Source organism: Gymnodraco acuticeps, unplaced genomic scaffold, assembly GCF_902827175.1.
Source record: "Gymnodraco acuticeps unplaced genomic scaffold, fGymAcu1.1, whole genome shotgun sequence".
NCBI classification, from domain to species: domain Eukaryota; kingdom Metazoa; phylum Chordata; class Actinopteri; order Perciformes; family Bathydraconidae; genus Gymnodraco; species Gymnodraco acuticeps.
The window spans coordinates 1,556,868-1,581,081 of NW_022989803.1; the positions used below are offsets into that span (position 1 = coordinate 1,556,868).

At 46.0% G+C, this 24,214-nt stretch overlaps 1 protein-coding gene across 1 annotated transcript; it reads right to left on the reverse strand.

The window, feature by feature from the left end:
• Nucleotides 1–875: 875 nt before the first annotated feature.
• irf2bp2a (interferon regulatory factor 2 binding protein 2a) lies at nucleotides 876–3,720 on the reverse strand. The gene is made up of 2 exons (XM_034227443.1): nucleotides 2,295–3,720; nucleotides 876–1,996 (listed from the first exon to the last, which is right to left on the reverse strand). Exons 1-2 carry the CDS (start codon nucleotides 3,127–3,129, stop codon nucleotides 1,278–1,280), a joined length of 1,554 nt encoding a protein of 517 aa, XP_034083334.1. The 5' UTR covers nucleotides 3,130–3,720; the 3' UTR covers nucleotides 876–1,277.
• Between the last annotated feature and the right edge of the window lie 20,494 nt (nucleotides 3,721–24,214).

Genomic DNA, 24,214 nt, shown 5'->3' on the forward strand with positions numbered 1-24,214 from the left:
TGCCACATAACGACCCCATAAGGCGCTTATTGCTTGTAGAGATGAGTCTGGCTGCCTACTCGCCATTACGGAGACAGAATTGCTGTTTTTATGGCTGTGCCGCCATGAATCTGCGACAATTAAATGTGCATCTCAAGAGATACAGAGCGAGGTTGGTACGCAAGGCAGCAACAGTGTCATTGTTTACTCTAAAGGAGCAAACATTGCATACTTAGGCAGACATTTGCTCTTGGTAGTATCAGTGATAGTCAAAGGGGGTGTTGCTGCAGTGCTTATGCACCTTATCCATGCTTGGGGATATTTTTGACATGCTGGTTTTATTCAAAATGGGTTTTCATCTGCTTGGTAATTCAAAAGTTTGAATATTTTAAAATGACAGGTTTGTCTTAAATCAAAAACGTCACAACATCTAAAATAATTTGCATACACGCTTGAAAGTATGTGGCACCATTATAAAAGCTATGAATGTTTGCAGAGAGGTGAATTTCAGCTAAAATTCCAATTTGTGGAACACTATGGTATCATGTTGACAATCATGCACATTCACACATTACTGACTCAACAGATTCCAGCTGACTGAACATGACTTGGCACCTATTTCTGTACGCTGCCATCAGTTACAGTGATGCACAATCTGGAGCAAATTTGGGACAATGTGATTTGTGTTTTTTTCCGCCCATGCTTTTCCATGAATCATACACAGGCATGTGTGCAGAAAACACAGTAGCCTACTTATGTTGTGCAGCGTAAATCAAATCTCCTGAGCCGTCACAACAAGCCTGCGCATCAGAGCAGAGAGCCACCTATCCTCATACCCCTCATCTGTCCATGTGTAACTTCTTAATCACTCAAATGAAGCAAGCTCAGACAATAAGTTCATACAAGATCAGAAATTGTATTTGGCAATTTTTAAACAAGTGCATACAAGTACAGCTAAAAGCATTTCAGTTTTGCCAAGTGCTCGTAGAGTAGCATTAGTCACATTCTACGTTAAACAGGAACTGCCACCAGACCTAGAAGTACATCAAGAATTTTGTTAAACATCAACAAAGAGGAACGTAGTCCATTATAATGAGTACATACCTTTATCTTCAAAAATATAGAAACACAATGTATTCAAAAATCAAAAATTATACAACCATGTTTACGAAGTATACTCTTCCCTTGGGTCCAATATGTACAAGTCCGTTAGTTTGTTTGAATGGTATGTATGTGATATTTATATATTTATACTCATATTTTTGCTTCCCCTTCCCCAAAGAAGTGTTCAAACAAAATCAAGGGTCCCTCTCCTTTTTTACTTTGACATCTCCTGCAAGGATGGTGGCGATTTCTCCTTGCATGAAAGCCCACGGTACGTTTGAGCCAACCAGGGGACATTTCTCTCCACTTGGACAGTACACTTCACCCGTGGCACCTTGCTGCTTTATGCTTTCCCTCGAGCAGGGGAAGCAGAACTTGTGAGAGGGCACAGACGGGCACTGAACAAAGTGTGTGTCCTCCAAACGCTCGTGGCACAGCGTGCAGCACAGGGGTATGCTGCCAGGTACCGAGGAGTCCGGAATGCTTTGGGGGTGCACTTGGTCCATGCCTGGCACGTGGGGTGTACCTGCACCGGATGCATCTCTCTGCGCCAGCCTCCTTTGATTCATGGAGGACGGTGAGAGGGGACTGCTGCTGTTCCTCCGGGTGGTGGAGTGGACTTGGTTGGCGTCCTTGGGGGAGCTGTTCCCACCTGCATTGTCTGCCGCCATGATGAGAGCAGCCATTGGGGACTGGCCGTTCTGGGCAGCCTCAGGTGGGGTGGTGCGGGAGTGGGGGGATATTGTTGAGGGGGGAGAAGCGAAGCTTGGCGGGGGAACTGGAGGCATTTTCAGTCCGTCAGTAGGTGGTGGTAACCACTGCTGTCCTTCTCCATTGAGCTTGGCGGCTGTTCCCTCTCCGTCTGGTTCAGGCGAGGCTTTTCTCTTCATGCTCCGGGGGTGTTTTCCTCTGTCTGGAGGTGGGAAAGGGTTAAACAAAGTAGTTGAGTTGCATAGCTCAGACAAGGACCAACAATTCCACTGAAAGGGAGACATGCTTTTTTGCTGTTCCCTGCTGCATCACAGGGCACAGAACGAAAAAATAACAACAAATACATAACAATAAAATCAAGTTTGAAAGTTGCAGGCTACTATACTTCTAATTTGTACACTACAACCCAATTACTATTCTTTAACAAGTAAATACAAATAATTTAAAAAAAATTAAATTGCACAAAATATTCATGAATTTCAACACTATTGGATGCTTACCTGATTTGGAAGCCGTGGCGCTGGATTCATAGCTCATAACCCTTTGTTGCATGGCCGCATGGTCCTTCTTGAACCTGTTGTCGAAGGTGTGCAGAGCCATCAGGTCCCTCACCGTTTTGCCCTTGCCTATCCACTCCGGGTCTGCCCTGTTTTTGTGGCTCTCGGAGAGCTCCGGCGTGAGACTGTCCGGTCTGTGCTTCTCCTTGCCGTCTCTGTCGTGCTCGGTGCTGGAGACCGAGACAGGTCTCTTGCCCATGTCTGCGGGACTACCGCCCGCCAGTGCGGAGGGAAGCCCCATCTGGCCCGGTCTGCCGTTGACTGCGTGCACCGAGGGCATGTTTCCGTTAACCAAAGGCACTAGGTTCGGGGGGACCGCGCTATTCCTGCGCGGGTTGGGGCTCTGGCGGTTCAGCTCCGGAGGTTCGTCAGGCTTAGGAAATCCATTGGGGACGGGAATACCGTTTGCCTGCCTGCTAGACTGATACTCTGGACCCAGCCTGGGCGGGCGGTCGGAGGACAGCGGGTAGCGGTCCAGCGGCTGAGGCGGCCGGGAGCCAGGATCTCCGGCAGAAGCGTGGTTGATAGCCTGGATCTCCTTCCCGGAGAGCTGCGACTTCCCCGGCCCGGGAGACCTGCCCTCCTGAAACCCGTGAGCCCTCTTGAGCTGGCGGGCAGTCTCGATGACAAACTCAATGCGGTCTGCTCCTTCGTAGTTGACACATCCCCTGCAGACGGGCTCGGTAAAATCCCAGATCATTGCCCACGGCATGCGGGGCAAGTCGCATAAATAACACGACTGCCTCCTGGAAGAAGCAGCGACCGCCGCGGACGACATAGCGCTCGTCGTCAACCCCCCGAAAAGAAACCCAAAATATGTCTTCTTCTCCTGCTTTCCTCCGAGCTCCCTTTAAAAAGCCAATAAAGAGCACGTTCCCGTTGTCGAAAAAACACACAAACTCGTCTTCTCCCGACGTATAGAGCAACAACGTTGAAGTTTTAGAGGGAGAAGTTCATGACGGTGTGTACTTTACTACGGCGCTCCTCTATCTATCTCCACTGACTCTCTACTACTGGCTCAATGTGGAGCAGTGACGTCACCACGGAGCTCTAAACGCCTGCTTCCACTTCAGTTTCTATTGACTTGATTTCTTCGACAGACCCCCCCTCCTTCCTCTCCCCCATCGGTTTACTGCAGCCTCTGTCACTCACTGCTTTTTTTTATTTTAATTTAATCACTTGAGCCTCTGCCAAAACTGCACCCAGTTCAGCCTCACCTCCGCCTCCGACTGAATAGAGTAACCCGTGTTAGCTCAGTGTTATTATTATCAAACCTGCAAAAATATGACCGCCAATACCAACCTGCCTGCAGCGAGAAGGAGATTTTTTTTTATGACCAAAACGTGGCTGTAGGTTAGCAGTAGACCGCCAGGGGATAAAATAAAAAGAGAGTCGGTAGCTCCTGCAGTTGACTGTTGCTTTGTCCTAAATTCAGTGTATTATCCGGTTCAGGCTGAAAAACGCTCTGCAGCTTGTTTTTCTCAATGCACACACAGCGCCTCGACGCCATGAGCTGCTACTACTACTGTTGTGCAATGAATGAGGTGGATCGATCCTTGGAAAAACAATTACTGTAATCCAGGAAATATACATATAAAATGTGCAGCAACACACTGTTTTTTGTTTTTTTTCATAGGGGATATTTTTAGGATCATTAGAAGGTTTGTAGCCTACTGCCAATATAATGATGTCACCTTGCCAGAATGAATTCAAAATGCACTGACTGGTTTTTTATCACCAGTTGGATAATATTTTCCTACCCTGTTAATGTTAAAAGAAAGAAAAGGGCACCTCTGTTAGCCAGTAACCAGGAAGCTCTGTCATGAGGTGGGGATTTCCAGCCAGAGCCAGTGTGTTGCAAGCTTGAATGGATCGGGGTTAGAGCATGAATATAGCTCTGCCTGCCCACATTTTATTCTAGTGAACAAAACAGTCAGTCATCTAAATCTGCCACCACTAAATTACACTTGAATGAATCATCCATTCTGACTTGTTTGTAAGTTAATGATTAACTAAAGCACTCAAAAATAAAAAAGTATTAGGCCTACTCTGAGTGAGATGTCAAGATTTGTGTTTACACTATACACAAAATGTCACTCGAAAGTTTTCATATGCAAAAAAAAAAAAACCAGCCAAAAATCCCCTGAAGTAAAAGTGTAGGTTTGAACTGGAGGAGTGTCCCAGGAGTTCAGATTCCTCCCTCTCATCTGGGCTCATTCCAACTCATTGCAGCTTAGCCTCGGGCTTTGGGTGAGGCAATGCGTCTGTAACCTGCAGACACAACGCAGGATATGTTTGTGCAAGTCCATGTGACGTTGGAAAGAGGAAGCAAGATGTTTAGTCACGTACCCTCATCCGCCTCACCCATCTACGGGACATCAGGGCATTTGGCTCCCTGCCCGGCGGCCATGATTCAAACACTGTGGCGTGAGGCTTTTTTTTTCTTCAGAGGGTTTCCATAAACAAAATAATAAGACAGCCATGTTACCACCAAGCACATTTCCATTACATGATTGTTTCTGCCCACAATGCAATACAATTATATTCCCTTTAGAACATCACATGGTTTTAGTACCCCCAGTGTTGCTCTGAATGTAAACTACTGTATTGTTTGTTTCCCATGTCCGCTTTCTCTCGAACCCTAGTCCTTGTTGGGTGAACAACACTAGGAAGTGCTGGTATAGGCTTTATGACACAGTTAGGAAATGGCCGTTGTGTGGAGCAAAATAAACAAAAGATTTCCTTAAGATTGGTGGGAAACAGTTATGCTGTGATCCTTTGCTTTTCCGCTCACTCGATGTTTGTGCAAGCAAATATACGCACTATTATGCAAGACGGAGGCATGCTGGGATTTAATTAAATGACAACTAAATCACCCGATTCTATAATAGGAACCCATTGATTTAAAATAAAAGCTGCTGTGGCTGCAGAGCAGAGGCGACAACAGTCTGAGAGGAAGCCAGACATGCACATTATGGCTCTGATTGGCAATATGAAGCATGAATACAGTAAAATCACCACAGTGTGACCCCGCCACACCAAACCAGATGGAGTATAACGCTGTTTTGAACTTTTTTTCTTCGAGCAGTATGTAAATTGAGACATATCTAAATAAAGAGTGAGAGCTACAGTAGGTGACGGCCAGGGGAATACCCAGAGTGTGACAGCATCGCAGGCCTAATGTGATTACGTTATTTTTGTTCTATCGCTTTCTGAGCCTGTTCAATTTTATATTGGTCATCTTTTATTCATGGCAGCAAATCATAACAAATTCTCTCTGAAGTTTTTTTATGCCTAAACCGAACTCAGCACTGGATGTTTTCTCCATCTGTCCTTCAGTAGAACAACATCCATGTTATATAACCTTTTTCGGCACAACTGCTGAGGTGAGCAGCCAACTCAATGCTAACATGTTGCACAGACATAAAGGAGGTTACAGCAGGACAGTGTGAGGACATACTACTGAAGTTAAGCAGCTGCTGTGGTGACCTGCCTGCAGATTAATAGCTGCACAGAGTGGCGGGGGGTGTAAATGTAAGGACTAATGTGCAAGCTTTGCAGAGCTCCTGTATGCAACAGGGATATGTAACCATGGAGATTATCACAGTACCCCAATTACCATATCTATCCTGTTTACGGCGCTATTTTTAGCCAGCGAGGATTAGAGTTGATATACAATGAAAGATAATGCTAAAGCATTATATATTAGCTGCTATCCTGATTTCTTTAAAATATGTTTTATTGCTTTTTCTGAATGGATTCATTCTATTTCCTGGTTGCATGATGCATGGAAATGCTGTGCAACATATGCACAAAAGCAGAAATTAGGCATTTTAAGGAGTCTGTTTTGATTAGGTATAAAATGGTGGAATTCAAATAAAATGGAGGGTCGACGGCGAAAAGGGAAAAATGTGCTGGGCGGCTGGAATCTGGGGGCTGGAGGCTGCAGAGGTGATGTCATTGGGCCAGAGCAAGAGGCGAGTGAAAAACAAGTCTCTCTCTTTATTCTGATCCTCTTTGCAGTCCCAGTGGGGGTGGGGGGTGGAGGCCTGGCAGTTGGCCCAGGCAAGGGCTGCTGGGAAATGGCAAAGGATGCCAAGCAGGCCCCACCGCCAACATTAGAAGCTCACATCTTTGTTCTCAGAAACCTGGTGTGCTGCCAAAGGCCTCATTTCGGCTCCATGGCATGATTACACTGGATGTAGGCCAACTACTGAGAGCTTGCTCGATCTCCCTCCCTTTTTTTTGCTCTCCCTTTATGCTCCCTCCCTAGGCTCCCACTCTCTCTCTTTTTCCACTGCCTTCAAAAGCTTTCTGCCAAACATGCAGCAGTTGCCATGGCTGCAGAGAATGGAACATACAAAAGTGAGTAATGAGTCAGGCTTGGACCCAGATGCGCCACATGTGCATCCATTTAGAAATAAAAAACAAGATGGTAACATATCCCCTTAATCTGACCGCATCGACCGGGCACAGGCGACCCAGAAAATAGCAGAGGCGAAAGTAGAGGAAATAGTCCCAGAAGAAAAAAAATGTAAATTCATATTGTTTTCACATCCATTTTTTAAACAGAAGGATGCAGTGCAGAGTCTATTTTGGCAGTCAGGAACAGAAACTGAGCTTTGCTACTGTAATGCTAAGCTTGCATGCATAGCAAGCTGACGACATAATTTCCGTCCAGTGGAAACCCCCATACATTTGCAACCAGACGTTGATGTAAACAAACCTTCGCTGACCTCTTTTAGCAAAATCAGCACATAGTTTGAACTCGCTGAACCAGTATTCGAGGTTAGGTAGTCCAATATATAAGTGACTATTAGAATGAGTAACATTAACTGCACATTTAAACGGTTCGTACTTATTGCCCTTAAAAGGCAGTTTCAGCCATGACTCATAGTTGTTATGTTTAGCTCACTGAACTGAGCAGTGCAGTCATTCCAGCTTTGTGGCAGACTCAGACAAAATATTCATAATGTCCTCATGCATCATGCACAAAACAAACACACACATATTTATAGAAGGACAGCACAGTATCACTGCTCTAGCTTCTGTACGGCTGGTTTGTTCTCATACCTTGAGTGATTCTCATGCATACAGCGCAAGGGACAAATCCAAATTATGAGGATCTACAGCAGTATGAATATGTATGTACAGTAGGTGTCTGAATGTGTGTATTTGTGTAACAGGAACGTTTATATTTTTGACACATAGCATTTTTCCCTTCAGCTACTCATCTTGACAAAGGTTGCATTTCTTTCCTCTCGTTGAGCCAAAAAAGAAAAGAGTATTTCATGTGTTATGTAACCTCTACGTCTGAGCCAAAATAAAACTTTCCCAGAGTAGGCTTATTTATTACCGGTGCTCCTGTCTGTTTCTGAGCTGCCTAGCTAGAAAATGGACTCTGACATCCCCGGCACAGCAGTTAACACAGCACTCGGATGTCAAATAGTTCAAATGCAGCGCATGATTTTCACACTGCTGCTGTCCTTTTCTGTCATTAGTTAGAGCACCCGTGTGATTTGTGATTTGTATTTACTTCTTTGCATGTATTAATTCAGCTCAAACTGGATAAAAACCCCGGTGAATAATGCATAACTATGTGTGTGTGTGTGTGTGTGTGTGTGTGTGTGTGTGTGTGTGTGTGTGTGTGTGTGTGTGTGTGTGTGTGTGTGTGTGTGTGTGTGTGTGTGTGTGTGTGTGTGTGTGTGTGTGTGTGTGTGTGTGTGTGTGAACATGCATATGTATAAGTCCTTTATTTAGAAGATATTTCAGGGTTGCTATTGGAAGAAGATCAAAGCGACTCCTTTTCTAGTAACATTTGCCTTGAAAGCAGAAAGGGTAAGCAGAGTAATGTCTGTGATGTATAGAATATAAAAATAACTGGGAGGAAAGGAAGCCAAGAATAGCAAATACTGACCTAATTGGAAAACCTCAATTTTCGGGGGGAATTGTTCATAGAGAGAATGTGGCTTATTCAGATTGGGAAGATCATAGAGATATGCAACCGTAATGCATCGCTTACAGATGTTGTGGCTGGATTTGGAAAGTGATCTCTCTTTCTCCCGCAATTACACTCTAAACACATTTACTTGGAAGCAGACCTTTTTTGGTATTGGTCATAAATCCGCAGAGGTTCCCGTCACAGATTCCACAGATGCTTCCCTGCCCTCCCTTTGATTGTCTGGTTTATGGAGGATGTTTCATCATATGCTGTGAGCGTCCATGCCAGAGATGTCCTTCCCCCCCTTTCCATAAAAGTGCAAGTTGTCACGATGGCGTGGCATTCATTATCCGCCTGTGGTTTTGCAGGCCTGGCCCCTGAGCAGCTGAGGAGCATTGGTTGTCACATTCAGCGTCCCGCCGCAGTAAAAGATGGGAGGCCAGGCGATGTCCTCCTGTCTGTGTGATAAAGCCCTCTTAACCACAGTGTCTGGGCATCTGGGCACACGACGCCTCACCTCCCACGTCCACTTCAAAGCCTTGTCTCAGAAAAACAGCTCGCTGTGAGGAGCTGGAATAGAAAGTAGAGCTGGAATGACGAGTACAACCGTGTGCGTGTGAATTCACGGGGGATGATCACAGTTTATTACAACTTGGGACTTATTTTAGTTGCGTTTGGCCATTAAAGTCAATGTTGATTTTTGTTTTACATGGGACATGAAGAGCGGTCCCCTGTTAAAAGGTCATATAATGGTTTGAACCATCCATCCACCTGGACCTTCTCACCATTCAGACTTTGATTAGAAACCTTGACAACAAAATTTAGATTACAGTTTTTTTTATGGGAATGTCATTTTTTGGATACCAAGCTGCTTATGTTGGTATATAATTCTCTATCAAATATTCCTTTCATCCTTGTGTTAGAGCCCTTTTTTATGGAATGAAAGTGGTGACAACCTTTATCTGGGAACTTAAGGTCACATGACCTCACACTCTCTTCATCTTTGACCAACCAGTTTTGCAACAAATATGAATGGTGTTGTCATACATGCAGCCATTATACTTACCAGGCACACAGAGTAGTTTAGTCATATTCACCACATCCAGCTCAGCTTAAGTGGTACAGTAATACTGTGGGAAGCACATGTAATGAATAGCAGAGCCTTTGCACAACAGTAAAGTCCCAACAGGATACAAAAGGACGGAGTGAAGGGAGCACTGTGGGAAAGTTCAGTGCCCTTGAAGGAGCCTGATAAGCCTGAGGTGATATGAACCCGCGTGTTTGTTTTGTGCAAATGTGTAACGACTACAAGCTTGCTGTTGATAGAGAGCCGTCTTGCAACATGTGTTTGCAGAAAAAACCTGCCTGTCCAAAGGCCATGTCGAGCTGGGTGTGGTAAATGATATCTGTGTGTTTCTTGTGATGGTAATGTAACAGTGTGTGTAGATTGGGATTGTTTCACACCATCAACATACAGGTTGGGGCAGTTTTCAAGCTGTTAACATTTGAAAGCGGGAGATTACCTCTCCTTATGTGGAGTGAAGGGATCCACATTGTTCAGCAGGCTCACATACTCTGTGTAACTTGACCTTGCTCTATGCAAATAACTTGAAAGCTTTCTCTCTCTCAACAAAGCGGGATAAAGTTCACCTACAGCACATTGCCACACAATGGCAGGGAGGAGCCAGACGGCCTTGAAGCGGAAATGGTTTCACATTGACTGACACGTCTGGCTATACCCAGGGTTGCCCTGAAGGACAAAGCACCCTCCCCATTTCAACACTTTTATTTTCACGTGTTGCATCTACTTTGCAAAGAGTATGTTCCTGCCTCCCTTCCCCAGGCTGTGTGACGTGCTTCGCTCTCCTCGCATGACAAAATCGCTCTAATCAGTTGCCTAACAACAAGACGAGCAAAGTTCACCTCCTGTGTAACTGCAGTGCTCACATGATCCTCTGCCAAGTTAACCATTCACAGCGAGGGGGAAGAGGAGAGGCTTAATCTGGGTAAACAGGGTGCTGTGTTTGAACTAGTTAACCCAGCTCCTCACCACCTCACCTCGCTGCTCATTAACACACAACATGCAGGGACATGGAACTCGTCCTACACCGACACAAAAGCTCCTTCCTCCTTCCACAAAACAATGCAAGCGGGTCGGTCAGAGCATTATGAAACCGCTCTGTCACAAGACAAGCGCCTCACAGGAATGCTGTTGTGACACATGCGCGCTGTTGACACAAGGGTTAAACATTGAACCGCTCACACAGACACACACTCTTGAACTGCCAAAAGGGCGGGAGCTTTTAACCGCTTCAGCTCTGGTTTGCCGGCAGTTTGTGTTTATCTTTCCACTTTTGGCCGACTTTGCCTCCGCCACCTCCCAACAGTCATAAGGCTTATCAAAAGAGAAGTCCTCAATATAACTGTAGCCAGGTGCAGCACAGTGTAATAATTAATGCAGCAGACACTGCAGATTGCCTAGCCCTAGCATGTTTGGAGCTTTGCAGAGGTCCCTGAGTGCAAGTGTGTGTGTGTGTGCGCGAGTGTGTTGAATGTCATGTGCTGCTGATCCCTGGCTCGGTGCTGGTGCAGAGGGTTCAGCAGGAGTTCAGTGCCGATTCATTATTCATGCATTTCTGTTCAATGATGGCACCAGGGAGCCAATTCACCCTGAAAAAGTCCAACTGCTAAACTCTTTCTGTTGTATTTTTATTTTTAAGCAGAGAAAAATAATTTGAAAGGAGGTATTTATGAGCTCAGTGCTGCTGTATTTGAAAAAAGAACTTGTTCAGTGTTTGTATCTTGGATTTACCATGTATCGGTGTAATTCTGAGAGATGTCTTCACTTGAATGTGTATTGGCAACGGTTTGAAAAATCCCTGCAAAGTAAAGCCAAGTCACCTGGAAATCACATGACTTCCTGAATCTAATTCCAGGCCGCGCTATCAGACTGTCTGACTAGCAGCTTTCATTGTGGGGTGTAAACATTGTAGGCCTATGTAAGGCATGTTTGCCAGAGTCAGTGTTGAATCAGGCATTAGTACTCATGTAATGCCTGCGGTGAACTCAAATGCCCCGGCAAAGCCCTGATTATATTTTCTCCCTGTCTAACAGATTTATAGTGAACAGTGAACTATTCTTGTTGTCTCAAATGCAGTCTACACTTTCCTCCAAGCTAGTAATAACAAATGCTAGCTAAGGTGTGACATTTTCAAAACCTGTAATTGTGATCTGAAATGCACAAAGAACAAACAGGAAAAAAAACAGTAAGTAAAGGTATGACACCACCCAGAACAAAATCCCCTCTCATGTCACCGCATGCTGTGTTGGCGGACTGTGACCTCATCCAAAGTTTACACGCAGCCGCCTCATGCTGCTTTGTTATCTTCAAAACTTGCAAACCAGCACATTCCAGCCCTCAGCGGCAACAAAAAAATGTCAGCGTGCAGAACCCGCTGCGCTGTGAAAAATGCGATAAGCAAATAAACGAACGCCCCACAAAGTGAGTCAGAGAGTGCAAAAAAACCACACTTGTATGTGTGTTTGCAGCTACACAAACTTTCATGAGCACAAAGGCTGAGATGTATGGCAGGTCAGTTGTGGACACTGATTGGAGCTTTGCGTGTCTGCTTACTCAGCAAGACTGCACCAGCTTAGCTCGCTTTCAGTCTTTTTTTAAACAGACCACAGGGTAGTAAATAGCTACGAGGAGGATCACAGCCTTCACAGCTGATTGGCTTGATGCTCGCCTGACATAAACAGGAAGTGGGCCTTGCGAGTCAGAGAAGGGAGAGAACAAATAATGGAAGGACCAGAGACAAGCAGAATGTGGTTGCAAGACAAAGAGAGAATGTGTAAAGGCCTGAGGGATTTAGAAAATGTCTTTCTGTTTGTGCCATGTGACTCATGGAGGAATGCAGCCTGTGATTCAGTCCTCTGCATTGTCAGCAGGCAGTGTGCAAATATAGTGATGAGGTGTATTGGTAACAGTAGGGAAATACAAAATGATGCCACTCATAAACTGTACTTAGATAATCATTATGGACTGCAGTGGCGTAATATGTTTACATGGTTCCATATCATTTGTATGACCTATCCTTGTCATCTGTATGTGTGAATGAGATCATGAAACAACCAGAGATACCTAGCTGCTGCTGCTGTGAATCTAAAGACGCCACTCCTGCATTTCTTTTTACACCTTTTCATAAAAAGATTGCACCTCTAATTGTACACCTCTATTTCACCCGAGAAATGTGAGACCTCAGCTGACGTGATTTTTAATGAATTCCTCTTATTTATTTTTATCAGGTTGCACAATTGTTGTGTTACGTAAGTGAAGCGTTCAGTGACAAGAATGATTTCACTTCCCTGTAATTCAGCCTTTTGGGTAACACTACACAAGTTCCCTTTTTACATCTGCTTATAAATGTGTGTTTATGTTCGGATAGTGTCGAGAAGATGTACAGAAGCTAATACTATATGCTGATGATAGATTGTTTTAGATAATGCTTTCTCATCTGATAGCATTGTGAAGCCTCTGCGTGCACAGCAATGTTTCTTTGCATGTTTCTCAGAGGGCTGTGACAGGGCAAAGGCACGGAGTGGAAATAATGAGTGACATATCAGCCCTGCTACCCAAAGAGCTTAAAAAAACACCCCTTCCCCCCTCCGCCCCCTCTCAACCTACTGTACCATGCCTGGCTTTGAAGGTCAGATGAGAAACAAGAGAGAGTGACTGGTTCAAACAGGCCCTGCGAGGTTGGGGAGGGGGGGGGGGGGGGGGGGTGGGGTGTGGCCCACTGAGCATGCCCAGTGAGGAGGAAGGCCATGTGATAGCAACACAGTGGGCTCTCCCATCTGCTGGTGCAGTGTGCACTTCTCGACCAAGGCCCTTTTCCATCCAGTCTAGTGAGCAGCCAGATCAATTTACTGTGGAATGAACACAAAGTCAGCGGCTGACACATGCACACACACACATATCCACACATTCTTTATGTACAGCAACAGCGGCGACCCGGATCCCTGCAGTGCAGCAGGCGGCCGCGCAGAGAAGCACGCATCGGAATTTACTCATGCATGCAAAAAAATAGTAAGGCTGAATCAAAGGGCTGATATATAATTCAGGGAAACTCCCCCTCTCCTCCAGCTGAAGTTTACGATGTTTTATCCTCGCTGCACGCAACGCTCGAGAACGTGTCGATATTCTGTCGTCCAAATTCCTGTAGCATACTGCTGACTCATCTGATCGGCACAGGCAGAGGTGCCTTCATTTATCACCGGGGTGGAGGGTGATGGCTGCTGATGGCGTGTTCAGGATTAATGGCGCCGACTGACGTTTTCATTGTTGAGCCGTGCACTGTTTCATCACCTCTGTTTTTGCTAAAATGCCAGAACAAGAAGCATTATTTGTGGGAAATGCTATCATCTGTCTTCAAACTCTCTCACACACACACCAATGCAAGGTGAGACCACATGTGTGTGTCTTATGAATAATTGAGGAGGCCTGGCTTGTGTAGTTGAGCAGGCACTGGGGGTGGCACTCTTAACTACTGTGACAAAATGGTGTAGCGTGAAAAGTGACATTTAAGGCATATTGACACTAAGGCGTATTGTCAGGCTACTTAATCGTCTGTGTGCGACAAAGCAGGCGGACACACCGCAGGCTTGGGAAAACTTCCAAAAGCTAGTGCTCGAATGAGAGCTCAAGAAATGTTAATTTCCTCAGCTGAATGCAAATCCAGGTGTGACTCGGTTCCATCCGCTGGCTCTTACATTATATGAATAATTGAAGCATATTGTGAGGAGGATCTAATGTGTTCTTTTATTTGCAGAGTCACGCCTGTGCTTTCTGATATGCTAATGGGTCTCCCTTGGAGTAATTGAGCTGTGCTTTGGAAAATCAGCCAAGGCCTAATGGAGCATTGTCTGAAAGGATGATCAAAAAGCAGCCGAGACGGGGAAGAAAATGTTCTCGATGATCCACAGATGACATTGATAACGAGGCACTTGAAGGAGTTTTCTGGCACGACGGACAATGCGGACGTTTCAGTGCTCTCCAGAGAAGCTCTCGAATTTCATCTCAACAATTGTCTCTTGACCCTCAATCGGAAGAGAGTTTTTTTGTGCGTAACATGTCCTTCACAACTATGTCCTTTGCCTCCCTCCCCCTCTTTGACCCCCAACCCCAAACCATTACAGCCCACTCCAGACTGAGCTGCTGTGTCTCTGCCACCCCTCCTCATGCCTCTAGCTCGAGGGTTTCTAAATCAGGACCATCTGACATACTCGCCACCTACTCGTGTGTCTCTCTGCAACTCCCTGTGACCTCGATCCACCCTCTTACTTTGGAATACGGTACAATCTTTCTTTAACACTGTAAAGGAGCCCCATGTACAAACACAACCCGTGACCACATGTACGCGCAAATAATGCCAACAGGAGATGGGCAGCTGCAGTTCAAAGCTTAGCAACAGCTGTGTTCCATTGTCCAACCGGGTGCTGGGTGACATTTGAAGCTGGCGATGGCTGCCTTTAAACGCTTTTTTTCTTTCTCTCGCCTTCCCTCTTATTTGCCCCCTCCATCCGCCCCTTTGTCCTCCACGGCCAAACACTTCTCATTCCTGTTTTGTTTTTGGTGTCGCTGAGGTCTGCCTAGACACCGCAGTGTCTCCGATTCTCACTCAGTAACCCGGGGAGGTGCAGAAAATGTGCCGTATTTGCTTCCCGCAGGAGGCAGACACTCAATCCAATCTCTTCACTGTCAGAAATGGAGATATACTTGGCAAGATGTGTTTTACGTCGCCCCCCTTGCCCCCCTTTTTCCTTACTCTCAGTGTGTGTGTGTATGTATGTATCTTTCAAGCCCTTCATTTCCCAGAAAAGGAGCCAAGGATTTATGAGTGCATGAGCCGCCCCGAGCGACATCTCCAGAGAAGGATGAGTGTTTCCTGAAAACAGTTTGGTGGGGAGGGGAGGGGGTGCTGCTGTGTGTGTGTGTGGGGGTGGACAGCTCCCATAGAAACACTATCCAGTAACACTTGAAGAGCGTCATCAAGGGGAGGTGTGTGTGTGCACATGGAGGGGGCGTCTTTCTGAGAAAAAGCCCATGAGGCCTGCAGGTCTGTGATTGACAGTTACCTCTGCGGATTTCTGCCCCTCAGGGACGGACTTTCGACGACAGCTGCTGCTTCAAACTCATCCTGAACTGTTGCTGCCTTCAGGTTCTCTAAAAATGTCCTGAAAATAAATTATCAGCTTAGCATAGCATCCAAATCCTTCTCTGTGTCTTTATTTCTAGGAACGCTTCCCATAAATCTGACACGAGAGGGCCGTACATTGCCCAACAATCCTGCTGAACTGACATGTATTTGCAGAGTAACCGAGCCCTTTATCACCGCTCTCTCTCTTTATCCTACGCCGCCGGGTGCGGACGTGAGGAGTAACAGTGACCTCATGGTGAGTGGTGTAAGAGAGGCTGGAAAACCGAGCCATGTGAGACAAATGAAAGTGCTGAGGCGCCGAAAAAGAGCCAGTGTTTCCAAAGCATGCAGATATAAAAAAAGCACCCGGCAAAAGTCACATGTCATGGAGGACAGACAGGGTCCGGACTCTGTGGACAGTGCGTGGTAAAGGGCCAGATTTGGAGGGGGAGGTGGGGTTTAGAGGAGGGGGGGGATCTATTCCAGTAGAGAGAGAAAGGTCACAGTGTAAGCTGATAAAGGCAGGAGGCAGAGCTTGGGGCTTCTTCCAGGCCAGCTAGTCAGCTGACGCCTGCAGCTGTGTTTGGAACATCAATATGAGCCTTGTTCACCCCCCCCCCTCTAAAACACTCTTTCTCCCTCCCTCTCCTGCTCACTCGGCATCCCCTCTCCCCTCCTCCTCTCCCTTCACGCTGTTTCCTTTTTTTTCCCAACTCTGATTTATGAAAGTAGGGCATGTGCCCATAACTGCTGCATCAAGGCACATGGCTGAGCCTCCAGAGGCTCTGAGACTCTGTTTACATCAGCCCAGACTACTGCACCGCATTGCACAATCGCCACAGGCAAGCTCTGTTATATAAAGACGGGGCCACGTTGGCTCCATTGTTTTTGTTTTTCTGTTTCGCCTTGCCTCCACCTGTGATTCCTGAACTGCACACAAATAAGACCCTCTGATCTTTGATGCTCCTTAACGCAACCTTTAGCTGAGGACTGAACGTGTCGACCTGAGCGTCAAATTACCCTTTTCCCAGACTGAAAATTCACCCAGCATGTTTGGATCAAACGGCTCCATGGAACATCAATAGCTATGAGGTAGATTTCAGCTATGTTCGCAGGATTTTTGGGGGCTTTGTGTCGCTGGGAGGCTTATTGTCTATGGTGAAGTATTGGAGCATGAGAATATTCTAACAAAAGAAAGCTCTGGCGAGTGTGAATCGAAGGGCGTGCATGTGTTTGTTTGGGGATGACAATTAGTCCCAAATGAAGCACCAAGGCACTTCATGATCCGTTTCCATGACAACAAATCACACTGCTCAGCCTGCGGTAGACAGGGAAATGTGTTGCTAATGAGCACGGACAAAAGCCTTTGAGCCGGAAGCCCGAGACAACACTGATAGCACAGTAAAAATGCCTAATCATGCTGTGAGTCTGAGCCAGGAGGCAGATTGAAGATGATTCACGAGTGAGCAGGTCAGAGATGTCATGGATATTAAAGAACATATCATCGTGTATTGTTTTGAACCATCTTGCACATAGGAGAGGTTTTGTGGGTGAAGCCTGGAACAATCCTAACATGACCAGCTATTATTAAACAGAGTTGATTACAGGCCATGTTTCCACTGTACAGAAAACCATGAAACTGAGCTCAGTGCAGCCTTCCCTGTCCGTATGCTAAACCAGTGCTGACTCAACAGCAGGCCACTGGGTTCAGCTCCATATCCGAGCCCCCTGAACCAAAAGGACACACGATCATTTACAGCCCAGGGCTTCGGAGCTGGACTCTTTCCGATATTTCTGCCTGCTTGTGAGTCATTACAGGCTGTGTGCCCTTTGTGTGTAGTGCTGTTAGAGGTGGGGTCAGCGCAGCAACACACACTCATTACTCCAATTTTCTGTTCTTAAAAAGGATTATCAGAGCGGCTGCTGTTTGGTATGCAACACAGCACTTATTTTGTTTGTGTGCCTTTTCAAGAGACTAGAGCTGCTTTGTTATGCACCCAAAGTATTAATATTGTCTGGCAGGCACAGAGAGAGAGAGAGAGAGAGAGAGAGAGAGAGAGAGAGAGAGAGAGAGAGAGAGAGAGAGAGAGAGAGAGAGAGAGAGAGAGAGAGTGAGATTTTCAATCCGGAGCTTTAACCTAAATAAACGCTCACAGATATTTTCCCCCTCACGCTCGCAGTCTTTGTTGGTCGCTGTCTTTGTAGAAGCCCTCGTATCCTTCCTCCCTCCCACCCTCCCTTCCTCCCACTCCTCAACGCCAACGCTCCTGTCCTCCACTCTCATAACTCAGCTGTTACTTGGCAACATGGTCCCAGCTGAACCCAGCATCAGCCGTGTTGCCATGGCAACGGAGCGCACACATGCAGACACGGAAAACATGTTGGGTTTCACTTTTCCGCCGGTGCTAACATGCACAACAACATAAAAAAACCACACATGTGTATTGGGCTCTGACTCGCTGCCGTAGCATCCATCAAAGGAGAAACGGACAGATTAATCAATGTGGGAGAGATTGCCAATATATTCTCCGTGCACCTGCAGCATCTTTTACACGTTCGGGGTAAAAAAAGGGAGAAATAGATTTGGAATTATGATGTGATGGATTGCTGATTGTGCACAGTGATTCCTCATTGGAGAATATCCATCTGGCTGCATTAATCCACCTCTTCATCTTTTCAGTTTCTCACCTGCTGTGTTTGTCACGCATTGCGTCATTGTACATTCACGGCCAAGATCCGCTCACAGCCTCGAGCATATGGATACTCGGGGAAACAAACCTCTTCTCCACGCTCTGGGTAGCACTGCATCTGTCACCATGGCAACCAGATCCATCATCTGCAGGCAGATCAATTGATTCATTATTAAGTGAGGCGCAGCCCTCCTTCTCTGCTTCCAGTTCACGTCTACTTACTCTGCCTTCAAGCATCCATTATTGCCCACTCGCTGGGCTGAAGAATAGAGAGCTGTCAAGTTTTCCTCGTAAGAAATACAATTCAGATTTCTCTGGAAAAACAGTGTGTTTGTCGACCAGCTTGAGAGGCGGGAAGAGTAAGCACATAGTACAAGATGTTCCCTTCAATCCGTCACACATCTTAATATGATCAAAAGCAGGTCGGATCACACTTGTTAGGGAGGATACATTCACATAAAGCGGCCATTCCTACATGTGTTAGATATTGTGAATGAGGTGGAGGAATAAGGGCGTGAGGGTCTTTGTTGTACAGACAAGATGAATTAGCATCAGCTGAAGCTTAAAAAAAAGGGGAATGGATAAATGTAATGCGACACACTTAGCCTGTTCAAAACACTGCTTTCTGGAGCAGGGCATTTATAGCTGCCGGAGAAGACACTTTGATGATATCCCCTCTTATTCCAGTCTGTCCTCCATCGTGTGGCTGCACACCTAAGTAGAGCCTGGAGGCACTGGGAAGGGTGGGGGGGCTTCAGTTTTCTAGGAAGGAAGGCTAAGGAAGAGGGGTAAAGAAAGGAAGAGAAACGTACATTATTGGAAAATGTGCGCTAAATGGATGATGTCACTTTGACATTTTAATGTCATCTCTGAGGGAATGACATCATTAGCCCTCTTTCCTGGCCTAGCTCGATGCTGTGAAACCTCCTAATGGATGTCAACAAGCCGTCCCTGTGGAAGAACGGAGCAGGGGGGGTGGATGTGGTGATGGTGGGGGGTAGGGGAACTTTCTCTGAGGCCTCACGCCGCGCATCATCTGGACTGAAAGTCTACAGTGCATTTCTCCCCATGAGATTAACTCAATCTGCATTGCCTTACTTATCGGACAAAGTGCAATAATCTGCGAGCCCCTCTCCCCACCAGCCCCTTACTACTGACCCCAAATGACCCGGCGTGTAACAACCTCACAGTGGAGTTGTTTGTTAATTATTGCATGCATTTATAATTACAGGAGCACATTGAGTTGGCAGCGCACGAGCTTCTGCAACGATTGTGCTTCTTTCAATTTGAAAAGCTGTCAGGGGCAGCTGCCCCGAGATCACATGCTGTATCCAATAATTGATTCATTAATCATCTACAAGCCCATTACAATTCAAATCAAGTCCAAGAATTCTGGGCGAAACTAAATGGTACAGAACTTATCCGTCTGATTGACTCCCTATACTCTACTGTGAAATAATTTATGGAGAATAACACCTCAAACTAGGTAAGGATATAAAAAGATAAGCCTTTTATATGCTAATGAATGTACTGCGGTTTGAAAACAAACATAACGAGTCGCTCATATTTCAGGCAATAATATCCTATCATCACAGTAGCTGCAAATAGACTCCAAACAACCATTGAGGGAGATCAAGACTTTAGTAAAATAGGTCAGATGGGGGGTATTGACGTAGAATCTCAAAGCAAACCGGGGATGTGTTTCTGCATGCTCACACGGCAATATGCTGACACAAATCGACAGTGTGTGAAAATAAAAGAGATGAAATGGGGAAGAAAATTGTGAGAACGGCCTAATCAATTCCATGTAAATATGATCAGACAGAGATAATAGAACATGGTTTCTTCAGCTGCATATATTGATAGTGAAGGATGGCTGCATGGTGGATCATCTCAGCCTTGAAGAGGATTTGGCGTTAAGTGGAAAGCCGAAGGATAGGAAAGAGCGGCATGGCTCAGCAGCTTAGGTTCACCGAACAATCACAAGTCTGACCGGTATTTCAAATGGATTTGGGCGGTGGACAGAGGGAACTCATATTTCCAGAAGGACATAAAAAGAGTTAGCGTGAGAATCAGATGTTGCGAATGACGTCACTCCATTCTCCGCGTTGTCCCTCTTAAAGACTTTCTTTTGAGAGTCAAAGCCCGACTCGCTGTTATTATCTTACGAACTATGAGCCTAATCTCCGTCCCCAGTTCATTGAGGAAAGCAGATTTGATGCGACAAATCCGGGGCCCCAGATGACAAATAAGCCAGGAATTTGCGTTGATAAGCACCACTCACTTCATGGTGCAGCTTCCTTATAGACTGGAAATGGCGGGATATCTGTTTCACCCTATTTGATGCATTCTGCTCTGTTGAGGCAGGATTTAACATCAAAGCATGACCCAGAAAGACCCACCACTGGCCAGACTCATGACCAGATTGATTTATTCTCTTCCTCTCTGACAGCTTTACTTTCACGCAGGACATGACCTTTAATATATGAAGAGTCACTTTTCATGCATCCTACAAAAAAGCAACCGGTGCTTCCTGATTTCTAATCATGCAAACACATCCAACTGAAGATACATAAACAACAGAAAATGTAAAATAGTTCTGCAAGCACAGGCTAGTGTGCATGAATGAATAACATTAAACGAGTGGGGCAGATAAGCTACCCCCTTATGTGTTCGCCTCAGATTCCGATTTAGCATTGCGTAGGGAATTGATGAGACACAGAGCTCAAAGCCAAGTCTTCAAAGACCGTAGTTACACAAGATGCAAGGCGGCAAACCCACTTTGTAGTTCTCGGGCGAACGAGTGGGTTGTAGCTGCCGAGCTACACAGGGTGATACAGCAGCAGAGTTCTGCGAGACCAAGAAAAGACGATAAAATGGAAAAGTTACAACGAGGTTACATCGCATGTAAAGGAGAACAGAAGCGATCTTTTGTTGTTTCTTTTTAAGGTGATTGTAGTTGTGGGAGTCGGGGTTGCTCCATCATGTTTCAAGGTTAAGCTCCCCTTTATCGTTGCCATAAAATGTAGCAGGTGTGGGAGAAAGGGAAAAGCAGGAGCGCCAAGGGGAGAAAAGAACAACTCGCAATAACAAGAGAAGTACAGAGCTGATGGTATATTAGTGCGAGTTTCATCACATTCAAAATCAGGTTTGTCATTTTGGGAAATATAATGTTTAATCTTAGAGTTAGATGAGAAAATCGATTCCACTCTCTCTAGCTTAGCATAAAGACTGGAAAAAGCTATCCAGGATCCATACAAAGATGATGAAATACACAGGGGTTACAGACTTTGTGAACAGGAAACAGTCTTCAGCAAATGGTCTAGCACAGGGGTGTCCAAACTACGTCCTGGGGGCCAAATACGCCCGCGGAGCATTTTTAATCGGCCCTCATCAAATTACAAAAGTATAATGGAATATGGCCCACATATGAAACTTGTGCTTGTCTTTTATTGTACTTAAAATATATTACCCAGTAGTATTCATGTGTTATTAATAAGACCTATTTCTCCTTATTATAATCAATCTGGGGCTTCTGTTTTAAGGGATGAGCTGCCAACACTCACAAGCATTACTTATAACTGATCTTATGAGGCAATATACCTCTAGTGAGTGGCCCAGCCCTTCGTATATTTCTCTGTATGTGGCCCTCGGTAAAAAAAGACACCCCTGGTCTAGCACATCATCAAAACTATTTTTAAACTTCGGTTATTAGGATAGAACATGTTAGATCCCAATTCTGTGCACATTTTTCAAGAAAATATGTGCTTGCTTTCTGTCCGAACACACCTTTAGAGCCACTGCAGATGCTATTTATTAGCTTTTTTCCAGCTGTTTCCAGTCTTAATTCTAAGCTAACTTCCTGCTGCTGCTTCTAACAAATTGGTAGCAATCTTGTATCCTAATTCTTGGCAAGAATTTTCCAAAATGTCAAACTATTAATAAAAGAATTGTAGATTTGTATCTGACTATTGTCCTATCCTGCAATAGGAGGTTTCCAGTTTGGAATCGTTGCTCCTCGAGAAACCATTTGAATCCATAGCAGCCCCAGGCCTGTTGTGAAATAGCATTTCCCTTTACCACATTATTATGTTGCATTGTTAATGGCAGTCAGCAGCAGCAAACTATTTGTCTAGGTAACACTGAGAGCACTTAGCGGAAGTCGAGGATTGCTACATTCTTGCGGAGGCCCCACATTCCCCAGAGCCCCGCAGTGGGGTTGTTGTAGCTCGTACAGTTCCCCCTCTGCCACCCCCTTCCCCCTCTGCCACCCCCTCCTCAACCCCCTCCAACAAGCAGCATGGCCGCTCAACCCTTTCCCTTCCCTGTACCGAGCTCGGTCAGGCTCCAGTTCCTTGTACCCCGCGCTCCAAATACATTATTTACACTCCCCCCTTCTTTCAGCTCAGCTCAAAAGAATCAGGGCAGAGGGAAATAACACCACTGTATACAACCCCCCCCCCCCCCCCCCCCCCCCCCCCCCCACTCTCCTCTCCCCCGAGCACTGACACACACACACATAGGCTGGACCCTCCCTCCACCAGCACTGCCCCACCTGCTCTATCTTTTCTCACTCTGCGGGACGAAAACACAGTGCAGGACTGGACTGCGACAATGGGAAACTCTGTGAGGCCCGCGCCCTTCCATTAATCCCCCCTGACATGCCTCCCGAGGGCAGGGATTTGCTACAAGTCAATGCAGGAGACCTACAGTATGCAAAACAAGCCTGTCTGCCTCTCTCATGATTTTCAAAGCCACTGCACTGTGAGACAGGAAGGCAGATCAGAGAGAGAGAGGGGGGGGGGGGGGGGGATAACTGCACACAGTCTGCTCAGTTAACCCTTTCCTCACCCTGCTGCTCAGCGTACGTGTCACTTCCCTCTTCTAGTTTCACTCCTAGCCTAGATTGCACAGATAATGCTGATGACAGATGACAGGATGAGAACTGATGCTGAGAGATATATTTGTGTCTTCTTCTCCCATGCGGCACTGCTGCTGTTATCCTCTTTGTCTCCCCTTCATGACAAATGCAGCTCCAAAACAAGGCTTGTAACCAGACCGAAATATTTTTAAAAAACACGCAACATAAACAGGAATTCACAGACGGGTCATGTGATGCACTCTCATGCAGTGCTATTGAATTTCCGCCTTATCAGGGATCTAGTGATGAGGAGATAGGTGGAGGCAGGGTGGGGGGCAGGATGGCATTAGAGAGTGTTGGGTGGAAGGGGGGTTTGGCTGTCCACACCCTGCAGCTCACACTCACTGGGAATGTAAACAACCGAGATGAATAGTAGGCTGGATTTACACATGGAGGAGGGAAGAAACCTGCATGGAGGAAGGGCAGCAGGAGAACCAGAGGGATGGAAAAACAGTTGACAGTAAAGACACGGCCCCACAGAGGAAGAGAAATCCGGCAGGATTTGTAGCCTGCTTTAGATTCACATGATTGGCTCCCACCCCCACTCTTTTTTTCCACCCATCCACAGACCCTTTGAGATGGAAAAATGGGTCATCTGTGTGGAAGTTAACACTCCGAGCACGTACAGTGCTGCTTTATTTTAAGGACGTGCCTTGGAATGTTCTCTCTCCTTCATTCCCTCACTGGTGAATGACACAGAGGAGAAGGCAGTTGGTAATTAATATACCGTGTTGCTGCCGTGCACACAAGTGGCAGTGCAGAGGAGAGCCATCTTTATTATAGCAGCCTGGCACAGCATGGACATGTCTCGTATTTCTGCCCCCTCCATGGCAACGTACAGTAGGCTGCAGACTCTGCCATACCAGCAGTGACATCAGCAACAGGGCATCGGGCTGCTGGGAAAAAACATGTTCCTAAACAAAGACGCAGGAGCACATCCAGGCCTCTTTGCACGCCTCCACCGAACAGTCAGTGATCAGCAGCAAATACCTCCCTGTGAGGTTAATGCTCGTACACTCTCCAATGGTGCAGCATTGTGTAGCTTTGCAGAGCTACATGAAGCTGCCATAGCAACCGCATACAACAGAGTTATTTCTGGCTGCTTTAAAACT

Coding starts and splice junctions, on each gene's coding strand:
- irf2bp2a (XM_034227443.1), bottom strand. CDS start 3,129: ATGTCGTCCGCGGCGGTCGCTGCTTCTTCCAGGAGGCAGTCGTGTTAT. Junction 1,997..2,294: donor CGCCACGGCTTCCAAATCAG/GTAAGCATCCAA, acceptor TCCCACCTCCAG/ACAGAGGAAAACACCCCCGG.